General features: G+C 42.8%; 1 protein-coding gene across 5 annotated transcripts in view; it reads right to left on the bottom strand.

Moving 5' to 3' along the window:
* Positions 1-11,990, bottom strand: part of nrp1a (neuropilin 1a) — a 174,592-nt gene extending 162,602 nt beyond the window's left edge. For 2 of the 5 annotated variants that reach the window (XM_048617056.1, XM_048617070.1), the window contains exons 1-2: positions 10,841-11,988; positions 7,661-7,835 (exon numbers count right to left, since the gene is read on the bottom strand). In XM_048617056.1, the coding sequence (XP_048473013.1) occupies positions 7,661-7,835; positions 10,841-10,910 (245 nt within the window). In that variant the 5' untranslated portion in view covers positions 10,911-11,988. Of the gene's footprint in view, positions 1-7,660; positions 7,836-10,840 lie in introns of all 5 variants that reach the window. The other 3 variants (XM_048617075.1, XM_048617063.1, XM_048617051.1) reach the window with 3 other exon arrangements.
* Between the last annotated feature and the right edge of the window lie 6,062 nt (positions 11,991-18,052).

Below are 18,052 nucleotides of genomic sequence, written 5' to 3'. Positions count from 1 at the left end.
CGCTAGTATATATCAAGATTGGCACGAGTTTAAAACTAGCCTCTGAGGCAACCTTGTCTATAACAGTACCAACTGGGATCACATAAGTTATTCCAAGTATATCATGACTAGATGCTTGATTTTGGTGTATTAGAGTGAAACTTTAGATCTAATTCAGCTTCTGAACTGAAATCTAACTTAGGTATTACAAACGTTGCACACAGTAATGGAGCTCAAAACAGAAAAATTACTAGGGATGGTTCTGAGAACTGACTGTAGATCAAGACAACTTTCAAGCAAAGTATTGTGCAATTTGCTAGCAACATTTCAAAATGCGCATTACATTCTATTTCCTGCTGCAAAATCTGGAAAACTTCCAGACAACTGTAGTATCTTTCATTCCTGTCCGAGAAACAAGAATTAAAATTAGAAGTAGAATTGACAGACAACACAGAAGTAATGGAAAACAATGATGCCAGTGGGTCAGGCCATCTCAGGTACAAGACACTTTGTGACTGACTCCAGCAGAATCCTCTCTTTCTTTGTGGCTGTAAATATTAAACTAATTTAGGTAAGGCTACTTTTCAAAACATCCATTCAGCCTTTTGATGTTTCCCTGAGTGAGACTTTTTGCGAAGTTTTTTTCTGACTGAACAAAAGATTCTGCCTCTCTGCTCCTCTGATGCTGCTTGGCCTGCTGTGTTCATCCAGCCCTGCACCTTGTTGTCTCGGATTCTCCAGCACCTGCAGTTCTTACTATCTCTGGTCAATAGAATGTCTAGGCCTCCATTAACCAGCAATGTCAAAAGACACTTAATTGACAACATTGTTGACTGTGGATCTTCCTGTGCATTTTGGGGCATAATGAGATCCTGAAGGACACTACATTAAGACAAGATCCTTCTTCTCTCTGTCCTTCCTAACTTTTAGGTTATCTGGTAAATATCTTCCACTCAGAGTTTCAAAATGTGCTTCAGATTCCAAAGAGAGTCATTGATGGACTTGCTTCAAACAACGTATTCCAGGACAAATCTGTAAACTAGATTTGTAGCAAGCAAAGAATTTAAATGAGTGTGGGCTTTGGCCACAGTCTGCCAAAAAATGGGCATGTTGCATTGCCAAAAAACTCTCATAAAAGCATCTATGTTAATAGCCATGCTGAATATGCTTACTATATTAAGACCATTGACATTCCTGGCTCTCCCAAACCTTCTAACCCATGTTATCTTTTGAATCACAAAGAAAGGAACTTGATATTTGACAATAATAGCTAGCATGAAGTGGTACCTGGCGGTTGTGTATCAGAAATTGTGTAACCAGCACCTACAATGATTAGGTGAGTGTCCTTATATCGAAGGGTCTCCAGTGGTTCAAGAAGGCAGTTCACCACTATCCTCCTGACGGCAATTAGAGATGGACAATAAATACTGGCCGCGCCAGCAAAGCATACATCCCCTTAATGATTAAAGAGAAGGTTGCAGAAACTCAAGCAACTGCAGATAGACCTCAATATCTTAAACATAAAACATACAGTACAGCACAGTACAGGCCCTTCGGCCCACGATGTTGTGCCAAACTTTTACCCTAAACCTAAGGTCTATCTAACCTCCACCCCGACCTTATACTATCATCCATGTGCCTATCGAATAGCCGCTTAAATGCCCCTAATGAGGCCGACTCCACTACCCTTTCCGGCCATGCATTCCACGCCCCTACCACTCTGAGTAAAGAACCTACCTCTGACGTCTCCCCTATATCTACCTCCACTCACTTTAAAACTATGCCACCTCGTAATAGCTACCTCCACCCTAGGAAAAAAATCTCTGGCTGTCCACCCTATCTATACCTCTGATCATTTTGTACACCTCTATCAAGTCACCTCTCATCCTTCGTCGTTCTAAAGAGAAAAGCCTTAGCTCTCTCAACCTTTCCTCGTAAGACCTTCCCTCCATTCCAGGCAACATCCTGGTAAATCTCCTCTGCACCTTTTCCAATGCTTCCACATCTCTCCAGTAATGACGTGACCAGAACTGGACACAATACTCCAGATGTTGCTGAACCAGGCTTTTGTATAGCTGGAGCATAACTTCACGGCTCTTGAACTTAATCCCTCGATAATTGAAAGCTAACACACCGCACGCCTTCTTAACAACTCTATCCACCTGGGTGGCAGCTTTCAGGGAACTGTGGACATGAACCCCAGGATCCCTCTGCTCCTGCACAGTGCCAAGAATCTTTCTGTTAACCCTGTATTCTGCTTTCAAATTTGTCCTTCCGAAGGAAACAAATTTGTCCTTCGTATCGTCCGCAAACTTACTAATCCACCCTTCCACTCCTTCATCCAAATCATGTACAAAAATCACAAATAGAAGAGGACCCAGAATAGATCCTTGTGGTACACCACTTGTAACTGAGCACTATGTTGAATATTTTCCGTCCACTACCACCCTTTGTCTTCTAAGGGTCAGCCAACTCTGAATCCAATCTGCCACATTTCCCCCTATCCCATGCCTCCTTACCTTCTGCATGAGCCTACCATGGGGAGCCTTATCAAACGCCTTACTTAAATTCATGTATACCACTCCCATTGCTCTACCTTCATCCACGTGTTTGGTCACCTCTTCAAAGAATTCAATAAGGTTTGTGAGGCATGATCTACCCCTCACAAATCCATGCTGACTATCACGAATCAAACTGTGCCTTTCCAAGTGATCATAAATCCTATCTCTCAGAACCCTTTCCAATAATTTGCCCACCACTGACGTAAGACTAACTGGCCTGTAATTTCCGAGGTTATCCCTATTCCCTTTTTTGAACAAGGGAATGAAGTTTGCCTCTCTCCAATCTTCCGGCACTATACACGTGGACACTGAGGACGAAAAGATCATCGCCAAAGGCCCTGCGATCTCTTCCCTCGCTTCCCATAGAATCCTTGGATAAATCCCATCAGGCCCGGGGGACTTATCTATCTTCAAGTTCCTCAAAATTCCTAGAACATCTTCCTTACTGACATCGACCTCCTCTAGCCTACCAGCCTGTTTCACACTGTCCTCCTCTACAACTAGGTCCTTCTCAGTTGTGAATACCGAAGAAAAGTATTCATTAAGGACCTCTCCTACGTCTTTAGGCTCCGTGCACAAATTCCCTTTACAATCCTTGATCGGCCCTACCCTTGCTCTGGTCATTCTCTTATGCCTCACGTATGTGTAAAAAGCCTTGGAGATTTCCTTGATCCTGTCTGCCAAGGTTTTCTCATGCCCCTTATAGCTCTCCTAAGCCCTTTCTTCAACTCATTCCTGGGTAACTTGTATCCTTTTAGATCTTTTTCCGTTCCTTGTTTCTTAAACCTTATATAAGCATCCTTCTTCCTCTTAACCAGTCGTTCGACCTCTCTTGAGAACCGAGGCTCTCTCACTTGACCACATCTTCCCTGCCTGCTAGGGACAAACATATCGAGCCACGCAGTATGCATTCCTTAAACAATCTCCACATTTCTATAATGCTCTTCCCTGACAGCATCTGTTCCCATTTTATGTTACCCAGTTCTTACCTAACAGAATTGTAATTACCCTTCCCCCAATTATAAACCTTACCCTGCTGTATGTACCTATTCTTTTCCATGACTATTGTAAAAGTAACAGAGTTATGATCGCTACCGCCAAAATGCTCTCCTACCAACAGGTCTAACACTTGGCCCGGTTCATTGCCAAGCACCAAATCCAAAGCGGCCTCTCCTCGTGTTGGTCTATCTACATACTGTGTCAGGAATCCTTCCTGAACACACTGGACAAAATCGGCTCCATCTAAACCATTACAACTAAAATGTTTCCAATCAATATTTGGAAAGTTGAAGTCACCCATGACTACAACCCTGTGTCTTCTGCACCTTTCTAGCATCTGCCTCCCAATCTGCTCCTCCACTTCTCTGCAACTATTAGGGGGTCTATAAAAAACCCCCAACAAAGTGACTGCTCATTTCTTGTTCCTGATCTCAACCCAAACTGACTCTGTAGACATATCATTCTCGAATTGCCTTTCAGTAGCTGCTATACTAGCCCTGACTAGCAATGCCTCTCCCCCATCTCTTTTTCCACCCTCCCTATTTCTTTTAAAGCATCTAAATGGTATGATGTGTCTCTACTGTGGTCAGCAGAATTCACCAAAGAATCCATGTTTTTAATGGAGAGTTATTCAGTTTATGAGGAATTCATACTGTCTGCCTAGCAAAACCTCAAACTTCCCTTCCTACTTTTGTGGTCAACTGCAAGCGAACCTCTTTGGGGAGATTAACAATCATTTAGGCAAAAGTGGGCTTCTATCTCACAACAGAATGCTGAAATTATGTGAATGCCCTTGTCAGAAAGCAGACAGCTGAGTCACAAAGATTTACAGCACTCCAGGGCAGCGCTGATGATTGGCCAGCTAGTTGTATCATCAGTGGCAAGCGGGGGGATAGTCTTTTCCTGAAGATGGGGAAGGTGTGTTCAGATAATCTTGCTGGCAAATAAATGCCCTAATGGGTTGGGTGGTTCTAGTTACATAAGCAGCTTGAGGCTTATCAGTGCATTGTACTGATAAGCAATGCTATTTTATCTGACTAGATTCAATAATACCCTGTCCACATACTTAGTATTTTCTACGTACTGGTTGATGTAACCTTTCCTTAGTTTTCAGCAAACACACTGAACATTCACACTGCAGCAGTAGTTAGCATAGATGTGATTTTCCAGTTGGGTTGTTTTTGAGAAACTTAATTCCTTTCTACAAAACTAAAATGCAAAGATATCCAATTGACCTGACACTCAATATACTTTAATCTCAAATTATTTTCTGATCAGATAAGCTATTGTGACAAAATATGTTTTCCAATCACCTTTCCCAAATTTTCTGGCCTCAGTAAAATATACTACTAACCTCTGTGAATATTAGAGCGTATGATACAGATTTCAGACTTGTTGTGCTTTTCAGGCATTTCCTTCTGACTTTGTGCAAGATATTTTCTATATGTAACATGCAAGGAATGTCCTTTATAGTTTTGTACAAGCTGTCAAATTTGACAAGACAAAGGAATGCCACACCAGTTTGACTACGAGTGATCTTCTCAAGCTCGTATAAACAAATATTTGTTTTCATTGGAAACCAGAGTCAATAACAAAGTCTTGCAGAATATCACAAAGACTAAAAGAATAAAATAGAAAATGAGGTCAATCAGGAGACAGTATTTAGGATGGCAAGCTTGGGTTTTAAAAGCCTGCAGACTGGTATGAGGAAATATTAGGAGACAGAGGAAGGATAGGGGTATGGATATTCGGGGGAGGGTACACAGATGTGAAGACCTGCGAAAGAACAGCAGCAAAAGACAGTGTAATAAAATGTAATTTCAAGATCATTAAGATACATGCACAGAGCAAAATTACATAGATATTTCAGAAGGCATTCAAAACTTGAGAAAGTGGCAGTATTAGGCCATTCACCTTTTTCCTAATTCTTGACTGTTCAAAAATAAATACACAACCTAAAAAAAACTTTAATCTTTTTTGTTCAAAGCCAGTAAAACTCCTTTCAGTCAGTTCCTTTGGAAAGCGCACAGAATAAATAGTATTGCAATACTAATTTTATGATTTGCCTTCTGACAACACAGTACATTTTATGACTGATCACCTTGAAAAATGTATAATTGCTTCTATCGGCAATATATGTAATACATACTACCAAAAGCAAGAAAATAAATTGAACCAAATTTTCTTAAAGGCTTTTCAGCTAAATTGGAAAACATTGTTCTGACAGGAGCACTCTCCCTCAAAAAATGAGAAGGAACAGTGGTATAAAACCTGACCGTTATGATTTCAAATCTGCATTCTCAGGAATTAGAAAAATGCAACTGGAATAATTTTTACAAATAATATTTTTCCATGATATTAAATGTATAAATTTAGTTTTAAGATTGATTTTAAACTATTATGATTGGAGAAGGCACACATATTTCAATGAAGTATAGTTTGAAATAGAACAAAGGCAGTGGGACTGGAGGAAGGTAGCAATGTGGATGCTAACCAACAAACATTACAACAAAGAAGCTAAATAAAGAATGAATAGCAAAATGACTCAATCCCAAATTATCTCAGACAACAATCATTATGCGATAAGCGGCAGGAAAAACCAAAACACTTCTTTGTAGGTTGTAAGCTTCTGGAATGGCCCATTATGCAATATATTTTCCATATGTATTGAATACATTAAAAAAGCATTTAATGGTATTCAAACTTAAAAGCAAAAACTGTCAAAATGTTATTTTCAACCTGTGCTAATCTATTACCCAAAAATACAGCTTGTCACAAATCACTAGACCCATATGCTGTGCTACTGAAACATGCACCTTCTCTGTACGACAACCATACTAATCAAGGTTTGAAAACTTCTTCAGAGGTAGATGTTAGCTATTCTCAGTGCATCACAGTTTTGTATACATCCATTTTGGAACTTCATTTTGAGTTATGAGTAGAGGTAGCACCCTAATATAAGTCACATGGTGGCACTGCTGCCTCACAACGTCAAGGGCTTGGGTTCAATTCCAGCCTTGGGTGACTGGCTGGTTGCAGTTTGCATGTTCTCCCTGTGTCTGTGTGGGTTTCCCCTGGGCACTCTACTTTCCTCCCACAGTCCAAAGATGTGCTGGCTAGGTGGATTGGCTATGCTAAATGCAGTGTTACAGGGATAGGATGGGATGCTCTTCAGAGGGTCAGTGCAGACTGAATGGGCCAAATGGCCTCTTCTGCACTATTGGGTTCTACATGGAAATGGTTTCCAACATTTTATGCAAACTTTAGTGAAATGAATTGATCTCAGAAGTGTATTATTTCTGTATTTTGTAATGCATGAGATGAAGATGGAAGATTATTATTAAGAAATAGCAAGAGCTGCAGATGGTGAAGTCAGAGACAACAGTGTGGAACTGGAGGTACACAGGCAGCATCAGAGGAGCGGGAAAGTTGACGTTTCTGATCGGGACCCTTCTTCTGAAATGGGGAGGGGGAAAGGAGCTGGGAAATAAACAGAGGGGAGGAGGCAGGCTGGGGAAGGATGGTGATAGGTGAGTGTAGGTAGGGACTGGTCAGTGGGATCAGTGGGGTGGATAGGTAGGAGAGATGTCATTATTGGTTGTTATATTTCAAGTAGCTGAACATCCAACTAGCATCTGTCTAACAAAGTGAAAACAGTAGTTCTCTTCACATTACACAGAAACTGGTCTGTGTGTAATACCTGTAATGATCAATTGTGGTGGGAGTCTTTCCCAAAATCATGTACTGACTGAATCACAAATAAACCAATTCCAATGACATAATGCACACTCCTGTTGCCTTCCCAGCAAACCATTTCTTTTGCCTTACCACGTGCGTTACATTCATTTGTAAGAGTAACTGGAATGGTTAACAATCCTGAGGTTTAACAGAAACTAGCAGAAAATAGCCCAGTACAGAGAAACCGTGAAGCGTCTGACATGTGGGAGTAGGTATGTTAGTTGTAATGCGTGCATTTCTGATTTAGAGAAGGACATTAGCCTTGCCTACACTGTACAGATAAATAAATAGGGTTGACGCTCCGTCTCAGCAAGTTCCAGTAAATATTTTGTAACCACTAGAGGTCACTGTATCTAAATACGACCCAATCTGGTTTGACTCACTTGCAGTCCCGGTCCTCCAGATCAAAGTGAGGGTTGAAATTGATCATTATCCGTTGGGAAGCTTCGGGTGCTCGGATCACCCATGCACAGCTTTCCCGGGGGTAGTAGGAATTTGGATATCCAGGGGAGTTCAGGTAGCCAGGACTGGTGATCTGTATAGTTTCCCCACACCGATCTACATGAGATAAAAGCACACTTATAGAAACCAAACCAACGGAATCTCCACCCTCCCTTCATATCTCGGACTCGGTAATAAGGATTCACGTTTTCTTCTGCGCAGAATTAGCAGTTCTCTAAACTCGCTGGATTCTGTAAAATACTTGGAAAGAATCTTGCCCCGTTGTATAAAATGCTTTGACAGAATCCTGATCTGTTTTCATAAAATACTTGGACAAACTCTTTGCCTTGTTTTACAAAATACTTGGTTTATAACATGCTTTGACAGAATATTGATCCAAATGGGACTAGATCAGTTTAGGATGACTGGTCGGCGCGGAAGAGGTGGACTGATGGGTCTGTTTCTGTGCTACGACTCTCTGTTTTCATAAGATACTTGGACAATATCTTGCCTTGTTTCATAAAAGACTTGGGCAGAATGCTGCCCTGTTTCGTAAAATATCTGGCAGATTTTGAAACTCCGCACATTTCCATGTGATTCAGGCGCGAGGTCTGTGTTTTCCACGGGCAATGACCCATCCCTGTTAGCAGGAGGCTGTCAGTACCACGGACAATCCTGATTTACTGAAGGCGGCAGCTTACAGGCAGAACGGATTCTGAGCATGGAAGGTTGTTTATTTTGTTTTAACATTTCATTTCATCCAGAACCAGATAAAAGACCTGGAACTTCACAAAACGAGGTTTTGTTCCTCGACTTCAAGGTGCTTGGAGGGTTTAGATCTCTGAAGAATCCCGAGAAAGAAAACGTTTTACATTGTAACTAGCCCCGGCTTTCCCTAGTGCCGGCTGGGTTCAACTCGGGAGCCCCCGAATTGACCACCAACCCTTCCATACACAGACACACATACACACACACACAGATAGGCACATACACACATACACACAGACACAGATAGGCACATACACACACACACAGATAGACACACACACAGACGCACATGCACACACATACACACACAGAGAAACACAGACACATGCACACACATACCCACACGCATACACACACCCACATACACTGATAGACACATGCACACACAAACACATATCCACACACATACACACATCCACAGACACATGCGCACACAGACACACAGAGACTCACACCCACACCCCACCCACATCCATACACACACCTACACAAACACATACACACTCACACCCACGCTCACACACAGAGACACACACCCACACACCCACCTATAGCCATACATACTCACACCTACACAAACACATACACACCATACTCACACCCACGCTCACACATAGAGACACACACACAGAGACTAACACACACACAGACAGACACCCACACACAAACACAGCCCACACATACACATCGATGGGTGGGAGTAGGACAATGGGAGATTCCACCTTATTCTCACTCGTCTTCAATCTCAAGGTGGGTGTGGAGGGGAATTACTTAAGGAACAGAGAGCTGGCCCGGGAGAAGTGGACGTGAAATTCCTCCCGCATGGAGGAACAGTGCAGAGATTGGTCAGCGTTCTGCTTGGAGAGCCCGGCTCTCCCACTTGGAAAAGGGGCCGAAAGCCTATGGTTTTAACATTCACAACATCCCGTGCACGGCGCTAAACATTCTGCAGTCAAACTTTGTTCTTAACAACACCGGGTTAGTAATGTTGTCGCATCACTTCAACTCCAGCCTGCTCTACCTGGCTATTGTAATCCTGCTTTAGCCTGTTCCCTCCCATCTCCACACTGACTCCCCTCCCGTCTAACTGAGAAAGGACTGGGAGTTGTGGCCGGGCTAACCCAGGCTCGGGGAGAGAGCGGGAAGGAGCCGCAGTGCCTGGGCGGCTGGGGAAGGGGGAAAGCGCCGGGAGGGGACAGGGAGCTCCGCTTTGCTCGTTTATTGCTGCAGGCAGCAGGCTGTGTGTGTGAAAGAACCGCTTGGTGGCCTGGCTGAGCGTGTCTGTGCAGATAAGAAGGAGCCGGAGTGTCTTCCTAATCTAGCTCACTAGTGTCAGTACAGCCAGGATTCAAATTGAAGAGGCGCCGGAGTGTAGGAACTGGATAAGGTCTGACCCCTCACCGCTTTATTCTGCAACACACACACACACACACACACAAAGCAACTCCAGAAATTCCCCCAAAAGCTAATTCTTATTTTCTGAACACACAAGTGCCGAAATCCTAACCTCTCCTGATCACTATGGGGAGAGTTCTCGTTTATCTAGTCTTAAAAATAACCTTAACATGCTGAGCCTCAGAGCAGGAAGTGCCAGAGGAACGCAGGGAGAGAGAAATGTTCACCCTTTTTGGAGCTCAGTGCGGCACACAGCAGTCAGTGGTCTCCAACACTTTCTGGAGGTTTTGTTTTTGTTTTGTTACACGTTGTTCTGGTTTTAGTTTGGCCATAGTTCGACAGGGGCCGGCCACTTGAACCCCGCCTGAAAAGAAGCCGCTTGGCCGCCACCTTCCCCGGCAACTGGTGGCAGCGTGAGGCGTGCTCCTGGGGAGGGAGTCACATGGAGGGGAGCCCAGTGTGCCAGGCGCTGGGGAAAGCAGACAGAAAGATCTCAGTGAGCCCTCTCGCAACTTGGGCTGAGGGAGAGGACACTGACGGCGTGTTCACTGTCCGCATCGCTTTCCCTGGGAAGGGACAATGTCTGAGAAAGTCACAACAGGTCTCAGAAAGTCATTCTTTCCCCCTAGTCCAGGATCCTGCCTGCAACTGGGCAGCGTCGCCAGGCTGAGGGTACCTTCAGGTTCTGGCGTGTCCGGATAAACCTGCAAAATGCCACTTGCCTCCACACAGCCCCCCTCTCCCAGTGTGGGGAGACTTCAGCAGCCTGGGGAGCACTCTTGTTGTAAAATGAAACAAGGAGAACCGAGCCCCTCCAGATTCTCGCAGTGCACGGTATACTGCGTGCGCCCTGCCGAGTGGACAGAGACCCTATCCATTTGCTGCTCTGCCCTCCCTCAGTGTTGTGGTATCAGGGCTTAGGGGCCCGAAACGACAAAAAGCGGCGCCTTAATACTCACCGTTTCGGACCGCCCCGGACACACCGATGGCCACGGCCAGTAGGTACAGAGAGACTTGATGCTTCCCCATTTGGCAACTGGAGATTGCGAACGAAAACAGCGTGCACACACAGCGACAGGGAGAGAGAGGGAGGAAAGCCGAGAAGCGATAACAACAACGAAGGGCGCACTTGAGTTGAATTGGTTACTTTGGGGGAATCTGGGCGATCTGCAACCTCATCCTTTAGCTTCCTCTCGCCGCTTGCGGATACACGGTTCCTGTTGCAATGTCTGGCGTTGCCATTTCCTAAAAAAATCCCGAGCCAATAAAAGCTTTGCACAGACTATCCCCCCACCCCCCCACCCCTTCCTTCCCTAACACACACACACACACACAAACACACACAGAGGGAGACTCCTCACTGCTGAGCAGATAGGAGCAGCGGCCAGCTGGGAGAGAGAGAAATAAAAACTGGCTAGGAAATATTTTTAAAACAATTAAAAATGTCAAATCCACAAAGATCTGAAACTAGTCCGAGACAGGAAAAAGAAGCGTTCACATGCTTATCAAATTATAAATGATGCAAGACTGGGTGATTAGCACCGCTAAAGGGAAACCGAGGGCAGAAATAAGACCAGTCAGACTTGGCCACACTCCTTCCCCACAGTCTTACAGTCCAGCGCCTGAGACACTTCTATTAATGTATTCACAAAGGGAGAGGAAGATTGGCGGAACTCTATCAGTATAATACAGATCTACAAAGGGATACAGGGTGGGAGAAAGATACAGAAAGACACGGAGAGCTGGGAGATCCGCTCCAAGCCACGCCAAGTCACTGAAAACTCAAAGCTCCTCTCCTGGTCCAACTCAATTGCGAAATAGAAGTCAGACGCTTCGGTTCCTTCAGCGGCATTTCTGTGACAGGCCAGCCAGCAAACAGAGAGAGAAAGGAACGCCCATGCTCCGGCAAGCGAACAAGCTCTTTTTCAAAAATACAAATAATTTGGTCAGTGAGTAAAGGGCGAAGCGCCTGCGGAGTCCTTTCCACAGACACAAACAAACACACGCTTGCTCAGCGCCGCGCAACTGCTCCAGGTGATCAGCACTTTCAGGGAGAAAGACACTTCACTGAAAAGGTCGGCAGACTCGGGCTGTTTTTCTTAAGGCAGTCTGCGGAGGGAGGTCTGCCAAATGATTTGACTGCATGACTTGCAATTCCCTGTTATATGCAGCTGTGAAAAACAAAACCTTATTGTGCGGAATATTATGTGTCTCCTGAACACCATATACACACCATCAGCAAGCACGCTTCACACGCACACAATAATAGTATGCAAACTTCTCACACTAATACTCTGCACACTCACACACAGAATCACTGTGCAAACTTCTCACTAATACTCTGCACACTCAAATATAGAATTCCTGTGCAAACTTCTCACTAATACTCTGCATACTCAAACACAGAATTCCTGTGCAAACTTCTCACACCAATACTCTGCACACTCAAACACAGAATTCCTGTGCAAACTTCTCACTAATACTCTGCACACTCAAACACAGAATTCCTGTGCAAAATTTTCACATCAACGATGTGCACACTCAAACACAGAATCCCTGTGCAAACTTTTCACACTAATTCTGTGCACACTCAAACACAAAATTCCTGTGCAAACTTTTCAAACTAATTCTGTGCACATTCAAACACAGAATTCCTGTGCAAACTTTTTCACACTAATACTCTGCACACTCAAACACAGAATTCCAGTGCAAATGCTGTGCGCACGCTTCATAAACGCCCTCATTTGATGCGCATTCTGCATAATGATTTTACCGTATACACTGAAACAGAATTTGTTTGGAGCAAAATCTCTGAAGCAGTTGCTCTGGCTGACAGCCTGTCATTGGTTCGGAAGGAACTGTTTTACCTGCCCGGACTCAGGGAGAGCGCGATGGGAAACGAAACTCTTCCAGCTGAAGGCATGGGGCGAGAAGAACAGACATTTCTAAAAACAAAACTTCATTCACCCAGCTGGGAGCGCGACTCGGCCGGAGCAACAAGTGGCAGTCCCATCCCTCTTCGTGCAACTCCGGGCTTACATACCTACCCGTGGAGCAATTTTGTCGACAACAATAAAATGTGGCCGTAAAATCATTTCAAACGATCTCAAATTCCCCAACATGAGAGCCTGGCCAGATGCCGCCCCCACATATCCGAGCTTATTGATGTGGGGACAAAGGAACCATCTCCCAAACGCTGCAGAACTTTCCGTACCGGCCAACAGGAGGCGCACGGCTTCAGCGCTAGACAATCTGAATCATGGGCGACTCAGGCATGCATGTGGCTCACAGTCATTATGGTGGTCCCTCTCAGTCGTGCTCATTGCTAGACTGTCTTCCATGAAGCATGTTTGGATGTATGTTGTCTGAAGGTGGGAAAAGTGCGCTACAAATCCCACTGACCATCCTTGATTGACGAAGTGTTCATTCTCAGCGCAGAATTGCCATTGACAGAGCCTCGGCTCATATTTCGTGGACATTTGTTAATTTCACACCTTGTCAGTCATTTCTTGTCATCAAATGTTCAAAATGCATATTTTTTCACATCTTTTTATTTAAATCCACACAAATGCCGCCGGCATTTTCTCCCAGATCTTCCCTAGCACTCTTGCCGATCACACTGCTATGTAAACGAGCAAATGATTATGTTAGACATTTGGACGTGGCGGAATCTTGTTGGAATACAATTCCTTTAGCTGCTCCCAGGGCTTGGGATGGGTCACTGTTTGCCGAAGTGGTACTGACCGAGTCACACCGAGAAAAAAGCTCGGATTCCTGCATAGTCGAAAGCTGAGCTTACTGTTCCCAGTTAAGGTAGCAGCAGAAGGAAGTGGTACATTCGGCCTCACTATCTCTATCGTCGGCAGGACAATATCAATCAGAGCCTCCTGCTCCGGTCACTCTCTACCTATCCTTGCTGGAAAGCGTATACTTGCTGGGACAGGATCTACCTCGGCTATATATCTTGTGGACGATACAGCTACACACCACATAGCAGATTAGGACAGGAGATGGTAGCACAGCGGTATATGTCACAAGAGTAGGAACCTAATACCTAAGCAAGCACTCTAGCGTTCACATCCCAGCATAGGAGTTGGTTAAAATTTAAGAAGATAACAGAGCAGGAAGGCTGTGTAGGACTTTAGCCAGGCCATAGCTGGGGTAGTGTAGGAGATACACTAGGATGGAACAATTCAGCTTTGGAGAGAGGCTGGATTGCTTTTTTTGGAACAAAAAATATTGAAGGGGATCCTGTTAGAGAACTATAGGATTATGGGGGCATGGACAGGGTGACTAGACAGTAGCTGTTTCCCTTAGTGGAAGGATCAATGATAAGAGCATCATTTTAAAGTGCAAGGCAGGAGGTTTCAAGAGCGGATTTGAGGAAAACCTATCTCACCCAGAGGGTGGTGAGAATCTGGAATGCACTGCCTGGGAGGATAGTTGAGGTGGAAAACCTCACAATCTTTAAAAAGTATTTGAATGAGCACTTGAACTGGCATAACATTCAAGGCTATGGGTTTTACATTTGTAAGTGAGACTAGTGTAGGTAGTAGCGTATTTTTGGTGGTACAGACCCAATCGGCCAAAGAGCCTGTTCTGTGCTGTATAATTCCATGATTCTATGAATGAGTTCTTGACTGAGCTTTGAGGATGTAAACAAAACAAGTAAAACCTGTGTTCACACGTCAGGATCTTCAAGAGGGAAGTCTTTGTTCTTTATTGTGGTCTTTGCTGGCAAAGCTGCCATTTAATGCCCACTCCTTGAGAAGACAGTGATGAACCTCCTTCTTGAAACACTGCAGGATTCCCAGGATTTTATCCCAGTGACAATTAAAGGATGCCAACATATCACCAGGGTGCATGATGTGTAGGTGATGTTGTTCCTAGCACCTACTGCCTTTGATCTTCCAGATGGCAGAAAACAAAGGAGTAAGAGTAATAATGCAGCCACTGTAAAGGCAGTAGATGTTTAAGCCTGTGGATGGGATGTTAATCAAGCAGACTGATTGACCTATGCAGGCAATTGGAGTCTATTCCTTCGAATTCTCAGCTTTCACCTTATAGACAGTACAGAGGCTTTGGGGAGTCAGGAGCTATAGAAGCTTTGGGGAGTCAGGAGCTACATCATATGCTGCAGCATATCCAACCTCTAACAGATAAATAAATTTCTAAGTGTACTTTCACTTTCCATTATCTGTTAATACATGAGTATTAAAAGCAGACCACCAAATTTTTAACCATGCGGTAATTGTTAACATTAAAAAACTCAAAATTTTTCAAAATAGATGAAATATCTCAAAATATGGCATCTACACACCATGTGGGAATGTTCCTTTACTGAAAAACTAGCTAATGTACTAACACTTCTACTATGTGAAAATTATGTTTTTTTTTGAGTCGGTTGCATGGTGAGAACAAGTAGATCTGAATGCAACTTGCTTGTGAATACTTGATGTTCAGGATTTGGAACAAGCTCCGAAGGTTGATAAGTAGCATAGCTGTCAAGGAAAGAAAATGGAATTTCTGTCCTTGCCTAAAGGAAGTGGTAACTGGTGAAGGTTGCCATGTAGCCAGAGATAGTGACAAATTTAATTTGTCTTTCTTGTCAATTTCAAAGGAAATGCCAATTTCTGCTAATTATTTAGCATTCAATAGGAAGCCAATAAGCTGTCAATATATTTTTGACCCATCTATAACATTTCCATTCATGACTCTCCCTGTCTTCACTTTTAGAAGACAACATCAGCTATTATCATTTAAATTGAAATAATAATGTGAAATTACTCTTTAAGTCTATACAATTAATTTTGATTGTCCTTACATTTACTCTAGTTAGTTTAGTTAATCCGTGATTTGAACTGTCCATTGAACATTATTGTCTAAAGCTTTTCTTCTGAGATATACAAGTTAATATATCACAGCATGGTTCCTTCTTTACCCACAATATAGCAATAAACAGGCGCTGATTTTATTGAGCATTTACTGTAATAAGGATTACCATTATATGAATTATAAATTATACCAGCGGTACACTGGTACCATAAGAACTTGTGAGAAAATTGACCATGTTCATGGAAACTCTTTAAAAAATGATGTTCAGGTCTCATAGGCAAATCATAGGTGTGCCATAGTCTAATGTACATTTCAACAACTTATTCAAGAAATTAATGATGTACTCCACATTTACTTTTCTGTGGATGGAGATCAAAGGCTAAATAAGAGCATGAAAGTTTATTACTAACAATATTGTGAAATGTTGGATTGAAATACAATCTAGAGTTGTAAGTGTTCTTTGCAATGAAATATAGGCCTATTTTAAGCTACAGCAACTCTTGTCAAGATGTTAAAGTAATATTCTCATGGAGGATGACAATGATCCTTCTTTGATGTTATAGGAGCATGAAGTGAAAAACCTCAAACCTTTCTTGTCTGCGTGGGTTTAAACTGTACAGAATTTAGGAATATTTAACTCTGCACTCTGCCAACCAATGTTCAGTGTTCATTCCATCAGAAATGATTACTGATGGCAGCCAAAATAATAAAATTATTTGATAGGTGGTAGAGAAATAGAGCTGCCAAAAATAATTGGAGTTTTGCCCCTCGCTAGAGTGATGAGTACTAAATCTTGGTGCAGGTGTTTCATTCATAAAATTGCTTTTATTTTACAAAATTGCAGTGTTAACATTCATTTGCATGAGAAGCACTGTTTAGTATCGTCATAAAAAATATAAACTGACAGCCTGTTCCTTTTGTGCTTTATTCTTTAAAAGAATTCAACAACTAACATTTGTGAAGAAGGGTCACTGGACCCGAAACATTATCTCTGCTTTCTCTCCGCAGATACTGAATTTTTTTATCATTGGTCAGTGCATTGAGTATAGGAGTTAGAAGGTCATGTTGCGGCTGTATAGGACATTGATTAGGCCACTTTTGGAATACTGCGTGCAGTTCTGGTCTCCCTGCCATAGGAAGGATGGTGTGAAACTTGAAAAGGTTCAGAAAAGATTTACAAGCATGTTGCCTGGCTTGGAAAGTTTGAGCTTTAGGGAGAAGCTCAATAGGCTGGGGTTATTTTCCCTGGAGTGTTGGTTGCTGAGGGGTGACCTTATAGAGGTTTATAAAATCATGAGGGGTGTGGATAGGGTAAATAGACAAAGGCTTTTCTCTGGGGTGGGGGAGTACAAAACTAGAGGGCGTAGGTTAAGGTGAGAGGGGAAATATTTTAAAGGGACCTAAGGAGCAATTTTTTCATGCAGAGGGTGGTGCATTAATAGAATGAGCTTCCAGAGGAAGTGGTGGAGGCTGGTAGAATTACAACATTTAAAATGTATCTAGATGGGTATGTAAATAGGAAGGATTTAGAGGGATGTGGGACAAATGGCAAGTGGCACTAGATTAATTTAGGATATCTGGTCGGCATGGACAATTTGGACTGAAGGGTCTGTTTCCATGCGATACATCTCTATGATTCTATGCTGCCAGACCTGCTGAGTTTTTCCAGCAATTTCTGTTTTTGTTTCAGATTTCCAGCATCCTCAGTTCTTTGTTTTATAATTTGGATGTGCTCCGCGACCACAATTCTTGTTCAATGAATGTTTGCAGTTAGAAATGCATTTTGTCAGAAAGCAACCAAGCACAGTCAACAAAAATGAATGATAATTATGACCACCTTACAGTTAAGACTGGTTACCTTCAACTTGCATAATCAATGCACATGCAACCTACTTCCAATTACAATCGATTCAATACTCATTACTTTAGATAAGCTGCTATTCCCACACAGACATCACGATACCATATGCTCTTAGTACAGAATCAATACAGATAATAGTTAAACACTTTCTTATAAACTCTCTTGTCAATTTTGACTTTCTTAGGGATAATGCTTTTAGCTTGTTGTTCATTAAAAGATTTGTAATTTGCTTTTGCTAGAAATCCATTAAGAAAAGTGTCCATTCGTAACAGGTTCTAAATTAAGCCTCGTAAATGTTAAAACAGCCAAATCTCAATTGCCTTTTTATTTTGCTTATTCTTGTGGATAGAGTTGCAGCACCAACATGTATTCATATAGCATCTTTAATGTAGCAAAATGCTCCAAGTTGTCTCATAGGAGCGTTATCATTTGCATCAAAAATACCGTCTAATATAATCATAAAATATAAAATCAC

This window comes from Rhincodon typus, chromosome 2 (genome assembly GCF_021869965.1).
Source record: "Rhincodon typus isolate 14 chromosome 2, sRhiTyp1.1, whole genome shotgun sequence".
Taxonomy (NCBI): Eukaryota; Metazoa; Chordata; class Chondrichthyes; order Orectolobiformes; family Rhincodontidae; genus Rhincodon; species Rhincodon typus.
This window is presented reverse-complemented; position numbering and strand designations above follow the sequence as displayed.